Below are 13,903 nucleotides of genomic sequence, written 5' to 3'. Positions count from 1 at the left end.
TAGCAGACTACCTTGAAGAAAACTTAGGAAAAGAAAGAAGAGTCTAAAAATTAAGCCTTTTATGTTGTCTTCCACAGTTTAAGAGTTTGGGTAAAAAACTTTATTATATATCAGAATCGAATAGTAATTTTATATCTAACAGCAAAATAAAACAGTTTATTTTTAAGGGACGAGAATATCCCTAATCTAAACACAAAAGCACTCCTATTTGTTACTTCTGCGCTTAATGATATATAATTGATATAGAATAAACTGCAAATATTTAAAGTGACAGAACGATGCAAGTGTGAGACCATCACCACAACCAAAATGATATATCCATCCCCATTCAAAGGTTTCCTAGTAGTCCTTTGTAATCTCTCCTTCCTGTCTATCCAGGTCTCCTGTCCTATCCCCAGAAAATCACTTACCTATATTGTGCAACTATAGACTAATGTGCATTTTGTAAAATTATATATGAAAATTATGTCTGGATGAATGGATAAAGATAGGATACACACACACACACACACACAAACACACAGAAAATCAGGCAGCCATCAAAAAACTGAAATCTTGTTATTTGCAATGGCATGGATGGAACTAGAGGGTATTATGCTAAGCAAAAAAGTCAATCAGAGAAAGACAATTATATGATCTCACTGATATGTGGAATGTAAGAAACAAAGGCTCATAAGGGAAGAGAGAAGAAATAAAACAAGATGGATGAAACCAGAGAGGGAGACAAACCATAAAAGATTCAATCATAGGAAACAAACAAAGGGTTTCTGGAAGGGAGGTGGGTGGAGGGATGAGGTAACTGGGTGATGGACATTAAGGAGAGCATGTGATGTAATGAGCACTGGTATTATATAAGACTGATGAATCGCAGGCCTGTACTTCCGAAACCAATAATACATTATGTTAATTAATTGAATTTAAATAATGTATAAAATTTTTTAAAAATAAAATCCAATTTGTCTAAAAAATTATGTCTGTTTTCTGTTACTACAGGCATTTTCTTGGACCTTATATAAAAATTAGATGTACTGTTTTTGTTTGGCTTCCTTTATACTGCATAATTGTCCTGAAAGTCATTGTTTTTATATATCAATACTTCATTCCTTTCAACTGCTGTGTAGGATTCTATTATATGAATATACTATAATTTGCTTATCCATTGAGCTATTGATGGGCATTTGGGGTTGCTTCCAATTTTCTCTATTACAAATAACACGGCTATGAACATTTATGTATAAGTATTCATGTATGGATATACACTCTTATTTCTTTTGGGTAAATATGTGGGAGTGGAATAACTGGTTCCTACAGTAAATTCATGTTTAGCTTTTTGAGAAATTTCCTGATTATTTCATTTCCAAAAACAGTGTATGAAAGTTTCACATCTTTGTTTCACATCCTTGTCAACACTTGATGTTGGTTATTCTTTTAAATTTTAATCATTTTAATACACAATATAGTACTTCATTATGGTTTTAAGCCTCATTTCTTTAATGACTAATGATGCTGAGTATCTTTGCAGTTAATGCAGTTTTAAAAACCCCATTTTCTTTGGTGAAGCATCTGTTCAAATCTTTTGTCTACATTTTCCACTACATTTTATGTTATTTTAATATAGTTTTGAGAATTCTTTATTCTACATACAAGTCTTTTATCAACTAGGCGATCTGCAAATATTTCCCCCCACACTGTGGTTTTTCTTTTCTTTTTTTTTTAAAGATTTTCTTTATTTATTTGACAGAGAGAGAGAGATACACAGTGAGAGAAGGAGCACAGCAGGGGGAGTGAGAGATGGAGAAGCAGGCTTCCTGCCAAGCAGGGAGCCCAACGTGGGGTTCAATCGCAGGACCCCAGGATCATGACCTGAGCTGAAGGCAGATGCTTAATGACTGAGCCACCCAGGCACCTCATCTTCTTGTTTTTTTTTTTTAAATAATTTTTTGGGGGCACCTGGGTGGCTCAGTGGGTTGGGCCGCTGCCTTCGGCTCGGGTCATGGTCTCGGGGTCCTGGGATCGAGCCCCACATTGGGCTCTCTGCTCAGCGGAGAGCCTGCTTCCCCCTCTCTGCCTGCTGCTCTGCCTTCTTGTGATCTCTCTCTCTCTCTGTCAAATAAAATCTTTAAAAATAATAATAATAATAATAATTTTTTATTATGTTATGTTAGTCACCATACAGTATATCATTAGTTTTTGATGTAGTGTTCCATGATTCATTATTTCAGTATAATCACCAGGCTAACCCATCCCCCGCCCCCCCCCCCCCAAACCCTCAGTTTGTTTCTTGGAGTCCACAGTTTCTCATGGTTCTTCTCCCCCTTTGATTCCCCTCCTTCATTTTTCCCTTCCTTCTCCTAAGGTCCTCCATGCTATTCCTTATGTTTCACATATAAGTGAAACTACATGATAATTGACTTTCTCTGTTTGACTTATTTCACTTAGCAAACCACCTCCAATTCCATCCATGTTGATGCAAATGTTGGGTATTCATACTTTCTGATGGCTGAGTAATATTCCATTGTATATACAGATCCCATCTTCTTTATCCATTCATCTGTTGAAGGGCATCTTGGCTCCTTCCACAGTTTGGCTACTGTAGACATTCTGCTATGAACATGGATGCATATGGCCCCTCTTTTCACTACATCTGTACCTTTGGGGTAAATACCCAGTAGTGCAATTGCTGGGTCATGGGGTAGCTCTATTTTAAACTCTCTCTTCACCAATGACATGATACTTTATTTGCAAAACCCAAAAGACTCCACCCCGAAATTACTAGAACTCATACAGCAACAGAGTAATGTGGCAGGATACAAAATCAATGCACAGAAATCAGCTGCCTTCCTATACACTAAAAAAGTAACTGTACAGAAGTCAGAGATCGATTTCAATTATAATAGCCCCAAAAACCTTAGGATACGTTGGAATAAACCTAACCAAAGAGGTAAAGGATCTATACCCTAGAAACTACAGAATAGTTACAAAGTAAATTGAAGAAGACACAAAAGGTGGAAAAAAATTCCATGCTCATGGATCAGAAGAATAAACATTGTTAAAATGTCTATGCTGTCCAGAGCAATCTATAACTTCAACACTATCCCAATCAAAATACTAATGGCATTTTTCAAAATACCCTAAGCAAACAATCCTAAAATTTGTATGGAACCAGAAAAGACCCTGAATTGCCATGGAAATGTTGAAAAAGAAAAACAAAGCCGGGGGGGCATCACATTGCCTGATTTCAAGCTATGTTACAAAGCTGTGATCACCAAGACAGCATGGTACTGGCACAAAAACAGACAGATCGATGGAAAAGAATAGAGAGCCCAGATATGGATCCTCAACTCTATGATCAACTAATCTTCGACAAAGCAGGAAAAAATACCCAATGGAAAAAAGACAGTCTCTTCAATAAATGGTGCTGGGAAAATTGGGACAGCTATATATAGAAGAATGAAACTCGACCATTCTCTTACACCATACACAAAGATAAACTGCAAGTGGATGAGAGACCTTAATTCACATAAAACAGGAATCCATCAAAATCCTAGAGGAGAACATAGGCAGTAACCTTTTCGACAATGGCTAAAGCAACTTCTTTCATCACATGTCTCCAAAGGCAAAAGAAACAAAAGTGAAAATGAACTTTGGGACTTCATCAAGATACAAAGCTTTTGCACAGCAAAGGAAATAGTCAACAAAATTAAGAGGCAGCCCATGGAATGGGGGAAGATATTTGCAAATGACACTACAGAAAAAGGCTGGTATCCAAGATCTGTAAGAACTTCTCAAACTCAATACCCAAAAAACAAAGAAGCAAGTCAAAAATTGGGCAGAAGACATGAATAGATACTTCTCCAAAAAGAGGTACAAACGGCTAACAGACACATGAAAAAAATGTTCAGTATCATTAGCCATCAGGGAAATTCAAATCAAAACCACAGAGATACCACCTTCCATAAGGCAGACTGGCAAGAATTGACAAGACAAGAAACAACAAACGTTGGAGAGGTTGTAGGTAAAGGGGAACCCTTTCACACTGTTGGTGGGAATGCACATTAGTATAGCCACTTTGGAAAACAGTGAGGAGGTTCTTTAAAAAATGTTTTTTAATTCTTTTAACAGTATCATTTGATACTGATCAACCAATTAGTGGCAAAAAGTTCATTCTTTTATCAATTGTGCTTTTTGTATCACATTTAAGAAATCTTAACACAATGTCACAAAGATTTTGCACCCATTTTTTTCCCTGTCAGTTCTATAGTTTATATGATCTGTTTTGAGTTTACTTTGTATATGATGCCAAATATGAATCAAAATTCAGTCTGGGTGGTTTTTTGTTTTGGTTTGGTTTTTTTTTTTTTTTTTGTTTTTTTTTTTTTTTTGGCAAACAGATACCTAATGCTCAAGCAGCATTTGTTTAAAAGACTATCCTCTCCCTACTGAAATCCTCTTATATCTTTGTCTAAAATCAATTGAACACACATATGTGGATCAACTTTTGGATTCTCTAATCTGTTCAGTTGATACTTACCTCACACTACATACAAATATTAACCTAAAAAATGATCAAAGTCAGGTGCCTGGGTGGCTCAGTGGGTTAAGCTGCTGCCTTCGGCTCAGGTCATGATCTCAGGGTCCCGGGATCGAGTCCTACATTGGGCTCTCTGCTCAGCAGGGAGCCTGCTTCCCTCTCTTTCTCTCTCTGCCTGCCTCTCCATCTACTTGTGATCTCTCTCTGTCAAATAAATAAATAAAATCTTAAAAAAAAAAGATTTCTTAAAAAAAAAGATCAAAGTCATAAATGTAACAGCTAAAGTCATAAAACTCTTAGAAGAAAACATAGCTATAAATCTTGTATGACCTTGGATTAGGTGATGCATTCTGACATAACTACAAGTAACCGAAGAAAAAATATAAATTGGACTTAGAATTAAAAACTTCTGTGCTTCAGCAAAGGAAACAGTCAACAAAACAAAAAGGCAACCCACGGAATGGGAGAAGATATTTGCAAATGACAGTACAGACAAAAGGTTGATATCCAGGATCTATAAAGAACTTCTCAAACTCAACACACACAAAACAGATAATCATATCGAAAAATGGGCAGAAGATATGAACAGACACTTCTCCAATGAAGACATACAAATGGCTATCAGACACATGAAAAAATGTTCATCATCACTAGCCATCAGGGAGATTCAAATTAAAACCACATTGAGATACCACCTGACACCAGTTAGAATGGCCAAAATGAGCAAGACAGGAAACAACGTGTGTTGGAGAGGATGTGGAGAAAGGGGAACCCTCTTACACTGTTGGTGGGAATGCAAGTTAGTGCAGCCACTTTGGAGAACAGTGTGGAGATTCCTGAAGAAATTAAAAATAGAGCTTCCCTATGACCCTGCAATTGCACTGCTGGGTATTTACCCCAAAGATACAGATGTAGTGAAAAGAAGGGCCATCTGTACCCCAATGTTTATTGCAGCAATGGCTACGGTCGCCAAACTGTGGAAAGAACCAAGATGCCCTTCAACGGATGAATGGATAAGGAAGATGTGGTCCATATACACAATGGAGTATTATGCCTCCATCAGTAAGGATGAATACCCAACTTTTGTAGCAACCTGGACGGGACTGGAAGAAATTATGCTGAGCGAAATAAGTCAAGCAGAGAGAGTCAAGTATCATATGGTCTCACTTACTTGTGGAGCATAACAAATAACATGGAGGACATGGGGAGATGGAGAGGAGAGGGAGTTGAGGGAAACTGGAAGGGGAGATGAACCATGAGAGACTATGGACTCTGAAAAACAACCAGAGGGTTTTGAAGGGGTGGGGGGGGGGTGGGAGGTTGAGGAACCAGGTGGTGGGTAATAGGGAGGGCACGTACTGCATGGAGCACTGGGTGTGATGCCAAAACAATGAACACTGTTATGCTGTAAATAAACAAATAAACGAATAAAAAAAATAATTAAAAAAAAACAAAAACAACAACAAAAAAAACTTCTGTGCTTCAAAGATACTATCAAGAAAGTGTAAGACAATCTACAGAATGGGAGATAATTTTTGAAAATCATATATTAGATAAGGGGTTAGTATCTAGAACATATAAATAACATTTGAAACATAAGAATACAAAGACAAGTAGTCCAATTAAAAAGAACAGGATCAGGGGCACCTGGGTGGCTCAGTGGGTTAAAGCCTCTGCCTTCAGCTCAGGTCATGATCCCAGCGTCCTGGGATCAAGCCCCGTATCGGAGTCTCTGCTTAGCAGGGAGCCTGCTTCCCCCTCTCTCTCTGCCTGCCTCTCTGCCTACTTGTGATCTCTCTGTCAAATAAATAAAAACAAACTCTTTAAAAAAAAAAAAAAGAACAGGATCAGAATAGACATTTCTCCAAAAAAAAAATATATATATATATAAATATATATAAGCAGCACAGATAAGATACTTAACATCATTAATCACTAGGGAGACACAAATCAAACTGACAATGAGATACCATTTCATATGCAATAGGATGGCTATAATGAAAGGACAGACAATGTGTTGGCAAGGATAGGAAGAAATTGGGAACCTTCATATACTGCTGGTGAAAACGTAAAAATAGCGCAACTATTTTGGAAAACAGTCTAACAATTCTTTAAGTAGTTTAATATAGAGTTACTATCTAACCTAGTAATTGTACATCTAAGTATGTACTCATGAGAAATGAAAATATGTAACTACACAATAATTTGTATGTGAAAATGTTCACAGCATCATTAGCCAGAAAGTGAAAACTCAAATGTCCATCAGCTGAGGAATGGATAAACTAAATGTGGTATATCCATACAATGGAAAATTACTCATTCATAAAAAGGAATGAAGTACTGATTCATGCTACATGGATGACACTTGAAAACTCTATATTAGGTGAAAGAACTCAAATGTTAGGCTATATACTATATGATCTCATTTAGATGAAATGTCCAAAATAGGTAAATCCAGAGAGGAAAGTAGATTAGTGGTTGCTGAGGGTTGGGGGTTTTAAGAGGGAATAAGGGGTGACTGCTAATGGGTACAAAGTTTCTTTCTGGTGTGATGAAAATATTGTGGAATTAGATGGTGGTGATGGCTGTATAACTATGAATATACTAAAAACCACTTAATCGTACAATTTAAAAGGATAAATTTTGAGATAGGTAAATTCAATCTCAATTTTTTTTCTATCTCAATTTTTTAGACACCTACTAGAAATGTAATTTGGAACTGTGTTGAATCTATAGTTTGGGGGGGGGGGAATTTAACAATATAAAGTCTTTGGATGTACCTACAGGATCTCTTATTATTTAGGTTTTAATTTCTATCAGCAATGTCTTCTAGCTTTCAATTTATAGAGCTTGTACATATTTTGTCAGATTTATCCATATTTTGTATTTTTTTGATGTTACTACAAAATTTTTTTAAAAATTTCTATTCATGTTAGTTCACTGTTAGCATATAAAAATAGTTAGGTTTTTAAATAATGATCTTATATCCCATAAACCAATCTCATTTATTAGTCCTTAGGAAATTTTTTAAAAAGATTTTATTTATTTATTTGAAAGAGAATGAGAGAGCGAGCGAGAGCACAAACAGGGGGTTGGAGCAGAAAGAGTGGCAGAATCAGCCCTGTTCAACAGGGAGCCTGACACAGGCTCATGATCTGATCATGACCTGAGCCAAAGCAGATACTTAGCCGACTAAGCCGCCCAGGTGCCCCTAGCAGCTTTTTTCCTCCTTTTGTATATTCAATCAAATTTTCTAGGTGATCATAGCTGTCTATGAATAAAGCAGATTTATTACTTCTTCCTATACAATCTGTATGCTTTTTATCTCTTCTTTTGCCTTACTGCATTGGGCAGGACACCTCCAGTAATGCCAGCTGAAGAGCTGAGCGGACACCCTTGTCTCTTCCATGTCACCTGTAGGTTTTTCACAGATGCCCATTATGAAGATGAGGACATTTCTTTCTATTTTACTCTTTTATCTTACATGGTATGTTATCTTTTAAATACATATTTCTATATAACATATATATCCTTTTCATTGTTGGACTTGATTTACTAAACTTCTGCTCAGACAAGATACTGGCCTAGTGTTTTCTTGAAATGTCTTAATACCAAAGATTTTGGTATTAAGGTAATGATGGTTTCAAAGCATGAGTGGGGAAATACTATCTCCCAATTTTCTTGAAGAGTTTTGTAAAATAGGTATTATTTCTCCCTTAACTATTTGGTGGAATTCACCAGTGGCACTATTTGGATCTGATGTTTTCTTTGGGAAAAATTTGAAACAATTTCTGCACTTGATACAGGGCTATTCAGGTAATCTATTCTTTTGGAATGAGCTTTCATAGTTTTCATCTTTTCATCCAGTTTGTTGAGTTTAATGGCATAAGGTTCATAACATTCCTTTATTGTCCTTTTAATTTTTGTGGATTCCGTACTGATGCTACATCTCTTATATTCCTGATATTGGTAATCGTGTCTTTCCTTTTTCTTGTAATCAGACTAGATATGTATCAATTTTATTATTTTCACAAAGAATCAGCTTATTTTTTCTTTTTTATAACTGACACATCATATTATATTTGTTTTGAGAAGACCAGCTTTTGGGTTCATTGATTTTCTCTATTTTTCTCTTCTCTAATTTCTGTTCTGAACTTATTTTTCTTCTTTCCTTTCTTCTGTTTAAGTTTTATTTGTTCCTTCTTATTTCTTAAAAACCAACACCACTGACTTGAGACTCTCATTTTATTTATATACTCAGATATTATATAATTATATATTAATAGAGCCACTCCAGCTTTCTTTTTTTTTTTTTTTTTTTTTTTTTTTAAGATTTTTTATTTATTTATTTGACAGAGAGAGATACAAGTAGGCAGAGAGGCAGGCAGAGAGAGTGAGAGGGAAGCAGGCTCCCTGCCGAGCAGAGAGCCCGATGCGGGACTCGATCCCAGGACCCCGAGATCATGACCTGAGCCGAAGGCAGCGGCTTAAACCACTGAGCCACCCAGGCGCCCTCCAGCTTTCTTTTGATTAGTTTTGGCACATATATATACTTTTCTGTTTGCTGCATAAAAAAACTAATATAGGGGCTGAAAACAATACCTTTTTTTAAAAAATTTATTTATTTATTTTGAGAGAGACAGAGAGTGGTGGGAGGGCCAAGGGAGAGGGAAAGAATGTCTTAAGCAGACTCTGCTGAGCGCAAGAGCCTAACACGGGGCTTGATCTCACAACCCTGAGATCACAACCTGAGGTGAAACCTAGAGTCAGATGCTTAGCCAACTACTAAGTTGAAAACAATATTTATTTATAACCTCACAATTTTGTGGGTTACAAGTTCCGGTGGGCTCAACTGGATCCTCTATTTGGGCTCATACGGCAAAAATCGAGATGTTAGGGTGCTCTCCTATCTAAAAACTCTGTGGGAAGAATCTGCTTCTAAGTCCATTCAGATTGCTGGCAGAATTCACTTTTTCATGGTGCCAGGTCTGAGGTGATCTGTTTCCTTGCTGGCTTGGGCAATGTTCTCTCTTTTCCTGGAGGATGCTGGCCTTCCTTGTCACATGGCCTCTTCCATTTTCATAGCAAAAATGATGCACTAAGCACTTCTCATGCTTTAAATCTCTGACTTCTCCCACCAGCTAGAAAACAGTCTACTTTTAAAGGGCATTTGTTATTAGATTAAAACCACTGGGACAGGGCGCCTGGGTGGCTCAGTCTGCTTTTGGCTCAGGTCATGCATCGGGCTTCCTGCTCAGTGGCAACCCTGCTTCTCCTCCTCCCACTCCCCCTTGCTTGTGTTCCCTCTCTCACTATCTCTCTCTCTGTGTCAAATAAATAAATAAAATCTTAAAAAAAAAAAAAGGCAAAAAACCCCACTGGGATACTCTGCCTCTGCCACAGAACATAAATAATAATGGGAATGATATCTTATCCTATTCGCAGGCTCTTCCCATAGTCAAAGGGAGAGATGATGATGTAAGAAAGAAATTAGTAGGAGTCAGTCTAGAATTCTGCTTACCATAACATAGCACACCTTTTTCAATTTCTTTTAATCCATTTGTATCCTTATATTAAAAGGGGCACTTTCTTATATACAGTGCATAGTTATGTCTTTTTTTTTTTTTAAGATTTTATTCATTTATTTGCCAGAGAGAAAGAGAGAGAGAGCATGAACAAGCAGGGGGAAGGGCAGGCAGAGGGGGAAGCAGGCTCCCCACCCCGCTGAGCAGGGAGCACAATGCAGATCCCCAGCACCCTGGGATCATGACCTGAGTTGAAGGCAGACACTTAACCAACTGAGCCACTCAGGTGTCCAAGAGTTATGTCTAATTTTTTTAATCCAATCTCTATCTGTAATTGGGGATATTTACATTTAATGTGATTATTCATAAAGAATAATTTTAATCTACCTTCTTGCTGTTTTCTATTTGTTTCATTTGTTCATTTTTCCTACTTAGAAAATTTTTTTTAAACACTGACATTTACTTCATTATGCATCTCTTTCTGCTTCTTTGCATGCCAGGTAATATCTGATTGGATCCAAGACATTATAAATTTTAACTTGTTGATTGGATGCTGGATATATTTGGATCCCTCTAAGTATTTCTGCATTTTGTTCTAAGATATAAGGTTTGACACCTTCAGATTAGAAGGACAAAAGGATTAATTTGCTCAGTTACAGTGGCAAAACAGTTTTCGGTCCTATACTCCATGAATTATAAGATTTTCCACTCTAACTGCTATGAACACATTATTCTTGGTTCTAAATGAGCGCCAATGACTTGTTCCCTCAAATTCTTTTGGATGGTTCTTTCCCTGGCCTTGGGAAGCCCCCTCACATATATGACCTTGATCAACACTCAGCTGAAGACCTGAGAGAGACCCTCTGTATATCTCTAGGTGTCTCTGTGTCTCCTCTGTCTCTTTTTGCTGATCATTCCTATTTAGTACTCTGCCCTGAAAACGGTGGTGGTATGTGTCTCCCTGGACTCCAAACTCTTTCCTCAACTATGGGAGCTTGTCTACATGGGTTTCCTCTTCTGTGCCTTGTCTTGAACATTCTATCAACACAGTAAGCTATCACTCAAGGATCACTATTCTTTGTTGCCTGGTATCCAGTGTTTTGAGAACTGTTATTTTATATATTCTGACAAGGTCTTAGTTTGCTCATGTGGAAGAGTAAAGTTAGTCCCTCTCACGCCATCTTGGCCAGAAATGGAAATTCTGGTACTTATGTTTTATTCTCTTCAAGTGTAATGAGAGGTACAGAAGACTGGTAAGTAGGTAGTGAGGGATATAGAAGACTGATGTAAAATCCAAGAATGTAAACATGTATCAATGCTCCCCAACTTAAAAAAAAAAAAAAAAAAAGTCATGTGTCCATTAGGAAAAACAAGAGCAATACAGCATTTCCCCCAAATAATAATATAGTGCTTTCTAACTTACATTCTTCACTTAAAGGGTTAAAAAATAACAAATGTTTCTTACATAATAAATGAAAAAAATTGTCATGATACAGAGTAATAACTAATTATGACAGAATAATCTGAGTTCATTAGGTCAAATCTATAATACAAAGAAATTCTTCCGATTTATTTACATTAACATTTTCCATATTACATATATTGACTATAACATATTCAAATGAACACATTTACAACCTGACTGAAGAAAGAAAATAATGACCTTTGAGAAGTCCAGAATTATCAATGGGTCCAGGATATACATTTTGATCTCCCATCTGGTATTTGTCCCAACTGTCAAAGCCAACATATTTTTTCCACTGTTTGAACCAGCGACTATCGACTAGGTACCTAAAAAGAGAAAAGAAATCAATAAAGGAAAATACCTGTAACCAGAAGAATAGCATAGAAGCTGTCCATTTTTTATATTTCATTTTATATTAAAGTACATGCCTACTTCAAAGGATTATTGAGAATAATTGCAATGTGACTTACAATCTGGAAAAAAATATTTCACTTATACAAAAGTATTATTGCTATTGTTCTGTAAATATCTACTATTTGAGGACAAGTATTGACATACACATTAAAAAAAAAATCCTTAACAGCACCTCTTAGAAAATGCAATAGCTATTCCATAAAACTATCTGACAGTTGAACAAAAATTCAAATGGGAATCGTAAAAATGAAACAAAACAAAATCTTATTTATTTTATTTATTTTTTTCTTTTTTAAAGATTTTATTTATTTGACAGACAGAGATCACAAGTAGGCAGAGAGGCAGGCAGAGAGAGAGAGAGGGGGAAGCAGGCTCCCCGCTGAGTAGGGAGCCCGATCGGGGCTTGATCCCAGAACCCTGAGATCATGACCTGGGCGGAAGGCAGAGGCTTAACCCACTGACCCACCCAGGAGCCCCAAAACAAAACAAAATTTTAAAGTACAACATATAAAGAAATAGAAAAATGGTTCTTCTGCAAAAAACTTAAAAAGACAGTATGTTTATTTTATATATTTTACTCTATCCTTTTGGGGATAAGCAAAGTGGATTATTAAAGGTTTGCGAGACTGATTATAATAATTTTAATAACAAATTTTTAAAAACTTTAGTTAGCTTCTTTATCAACAAAAGTTAATAACAATACTACTTCCATTTATTTCTCATAAAATTTGCTGGGGCAAGCAGGATAGGTTTTTTGTTTGTTTGTTTGGTTTCAAAAGTGTGGTACACCAAGCACTGTAGGCATTACTGAAATTATATTCATCTTATTTTCAAGTACCGACTAACTGGCTTCTCATCAGATGACCAGTGACAGAAGAAGTAAAATAGTAGTGCTCTAGGAAAGAAAGCTCATAAACCTAGAAAACTTTACAAATTTATTCTGATATATTATACCCATTATGAAATACTGCTTTGCCATGGACTCATAATTATTTTAAATTCTTTTGCAGAAACATTTTCCCCACTTAATCAGATTCAATCACAAACAAAATCAAAAGTAAAAGTTAACAAGATGTTTAAAGCCCACATGTGCATTAACAGAGGTAACCAAGTTATTTTTTGGAGATCATTTTAATGTATCTGTGCTTACTACACACAGCACTAAGTATAGGTATGAAATCCTACAGTTTTACAGTTTACGCAGTTGTTTATATCTGAAAATGTCTGAGGCAAAGGCACCAATCTAACAAAATCCCACAATACCTAGAGAATATTCATCAGCAGTTTAATTCCCTTAAAGTGGGTACTGCAGCATTATCTACACATTAGTATTCCAAACCTACTGTCAGGATTATGTAACTCAAGGCCCCCAAATTGTAGAATTGGAGACTAAAGAAGAAAAAAAGCTCAGAGACTATCTTAAGAAAATCTTATTTTTAAATATAAAGAGATTAAACCAGCAGTAGCTTTACCTATTAAACAAAATTATACTTATTTATCACTCACTAAACATTTTTTAGACTCCCTCCTGTGATTTAAACAAAATATTCAGATATTTCACTTGCTTTATTCGCAAATTAATGTCATACTATGTGGCCTTTCCTCTGTTCCATCTATTTTGGTTTTATCATTGCGCCAATTTCATCATCTCTTTATTACTTTAATCTTGATTTTTTTTGGGGGGGGGACAAGTTCCCCCAACTTGGTGTTCTTGCAAATTGCCTTAACTATTCTTGGCCATCTTCCACATGAATTTTAGAGTCAGTTTATCAAGTTCCACAAAAAGTACAATTAAGATTTTGATTGGAATTGTGCTGAATTTATCAATTAACGGTAATAGGATACATAACAATGTGATTTATAAAACTGACATTAAAACTATTTGGGAAATACTATCAAAATTCTATTTATAAAATATATTTCTAAAAGATGGGGTTTTATCTCCCAAAGTATTTAATAAATCCTTTA

At 36.1% G+C, this 13,903-nt stretch overlaps 1 protein-coding gene across 4 annotated transcripts in view; it reads right to left on the bottom strand.

Moving 5' to 3' along the window:
* Positions 1–13,903, bottom strand: part of USP15 (ubiquitin specific peptidase 15) — a 118,210-nt gene that overhangs the window by 87,939 nt on the left and 16,368 nt on the right. For all 4 annotated transcript variants that reach the window (XM_046012260.1, XM_046012261.1, XM_046012262.1 and 1 more), the window contains exon 2: positions 11,720–11,847. In XM_046012260.1, coding sequence (XP_045868216.1) covers positions 11,720–11,847 — 128 coding nt within the window. The remainder of the gene's footprint in view (positions 1–11,719; positions 11,848–13,903) is intronic.

Source organism: Meles meles, chromosome 7, assembly GCF_922984935.1.
Source record: "Meles meles chromosome 7, mMelMel3.1 paternal haplotype, whole genome shotgun sequence".
NCBI lineage: Eukaryota > Metazoa > Chordata > Mammalia > Carnivora > Mustelidae > Meles > Meles meles.
The sequence above is the reverse complement of the archived record's forward strand: the minus strand, read 5'-3'. Positions and strand labels throughout refer to the sequence as shown.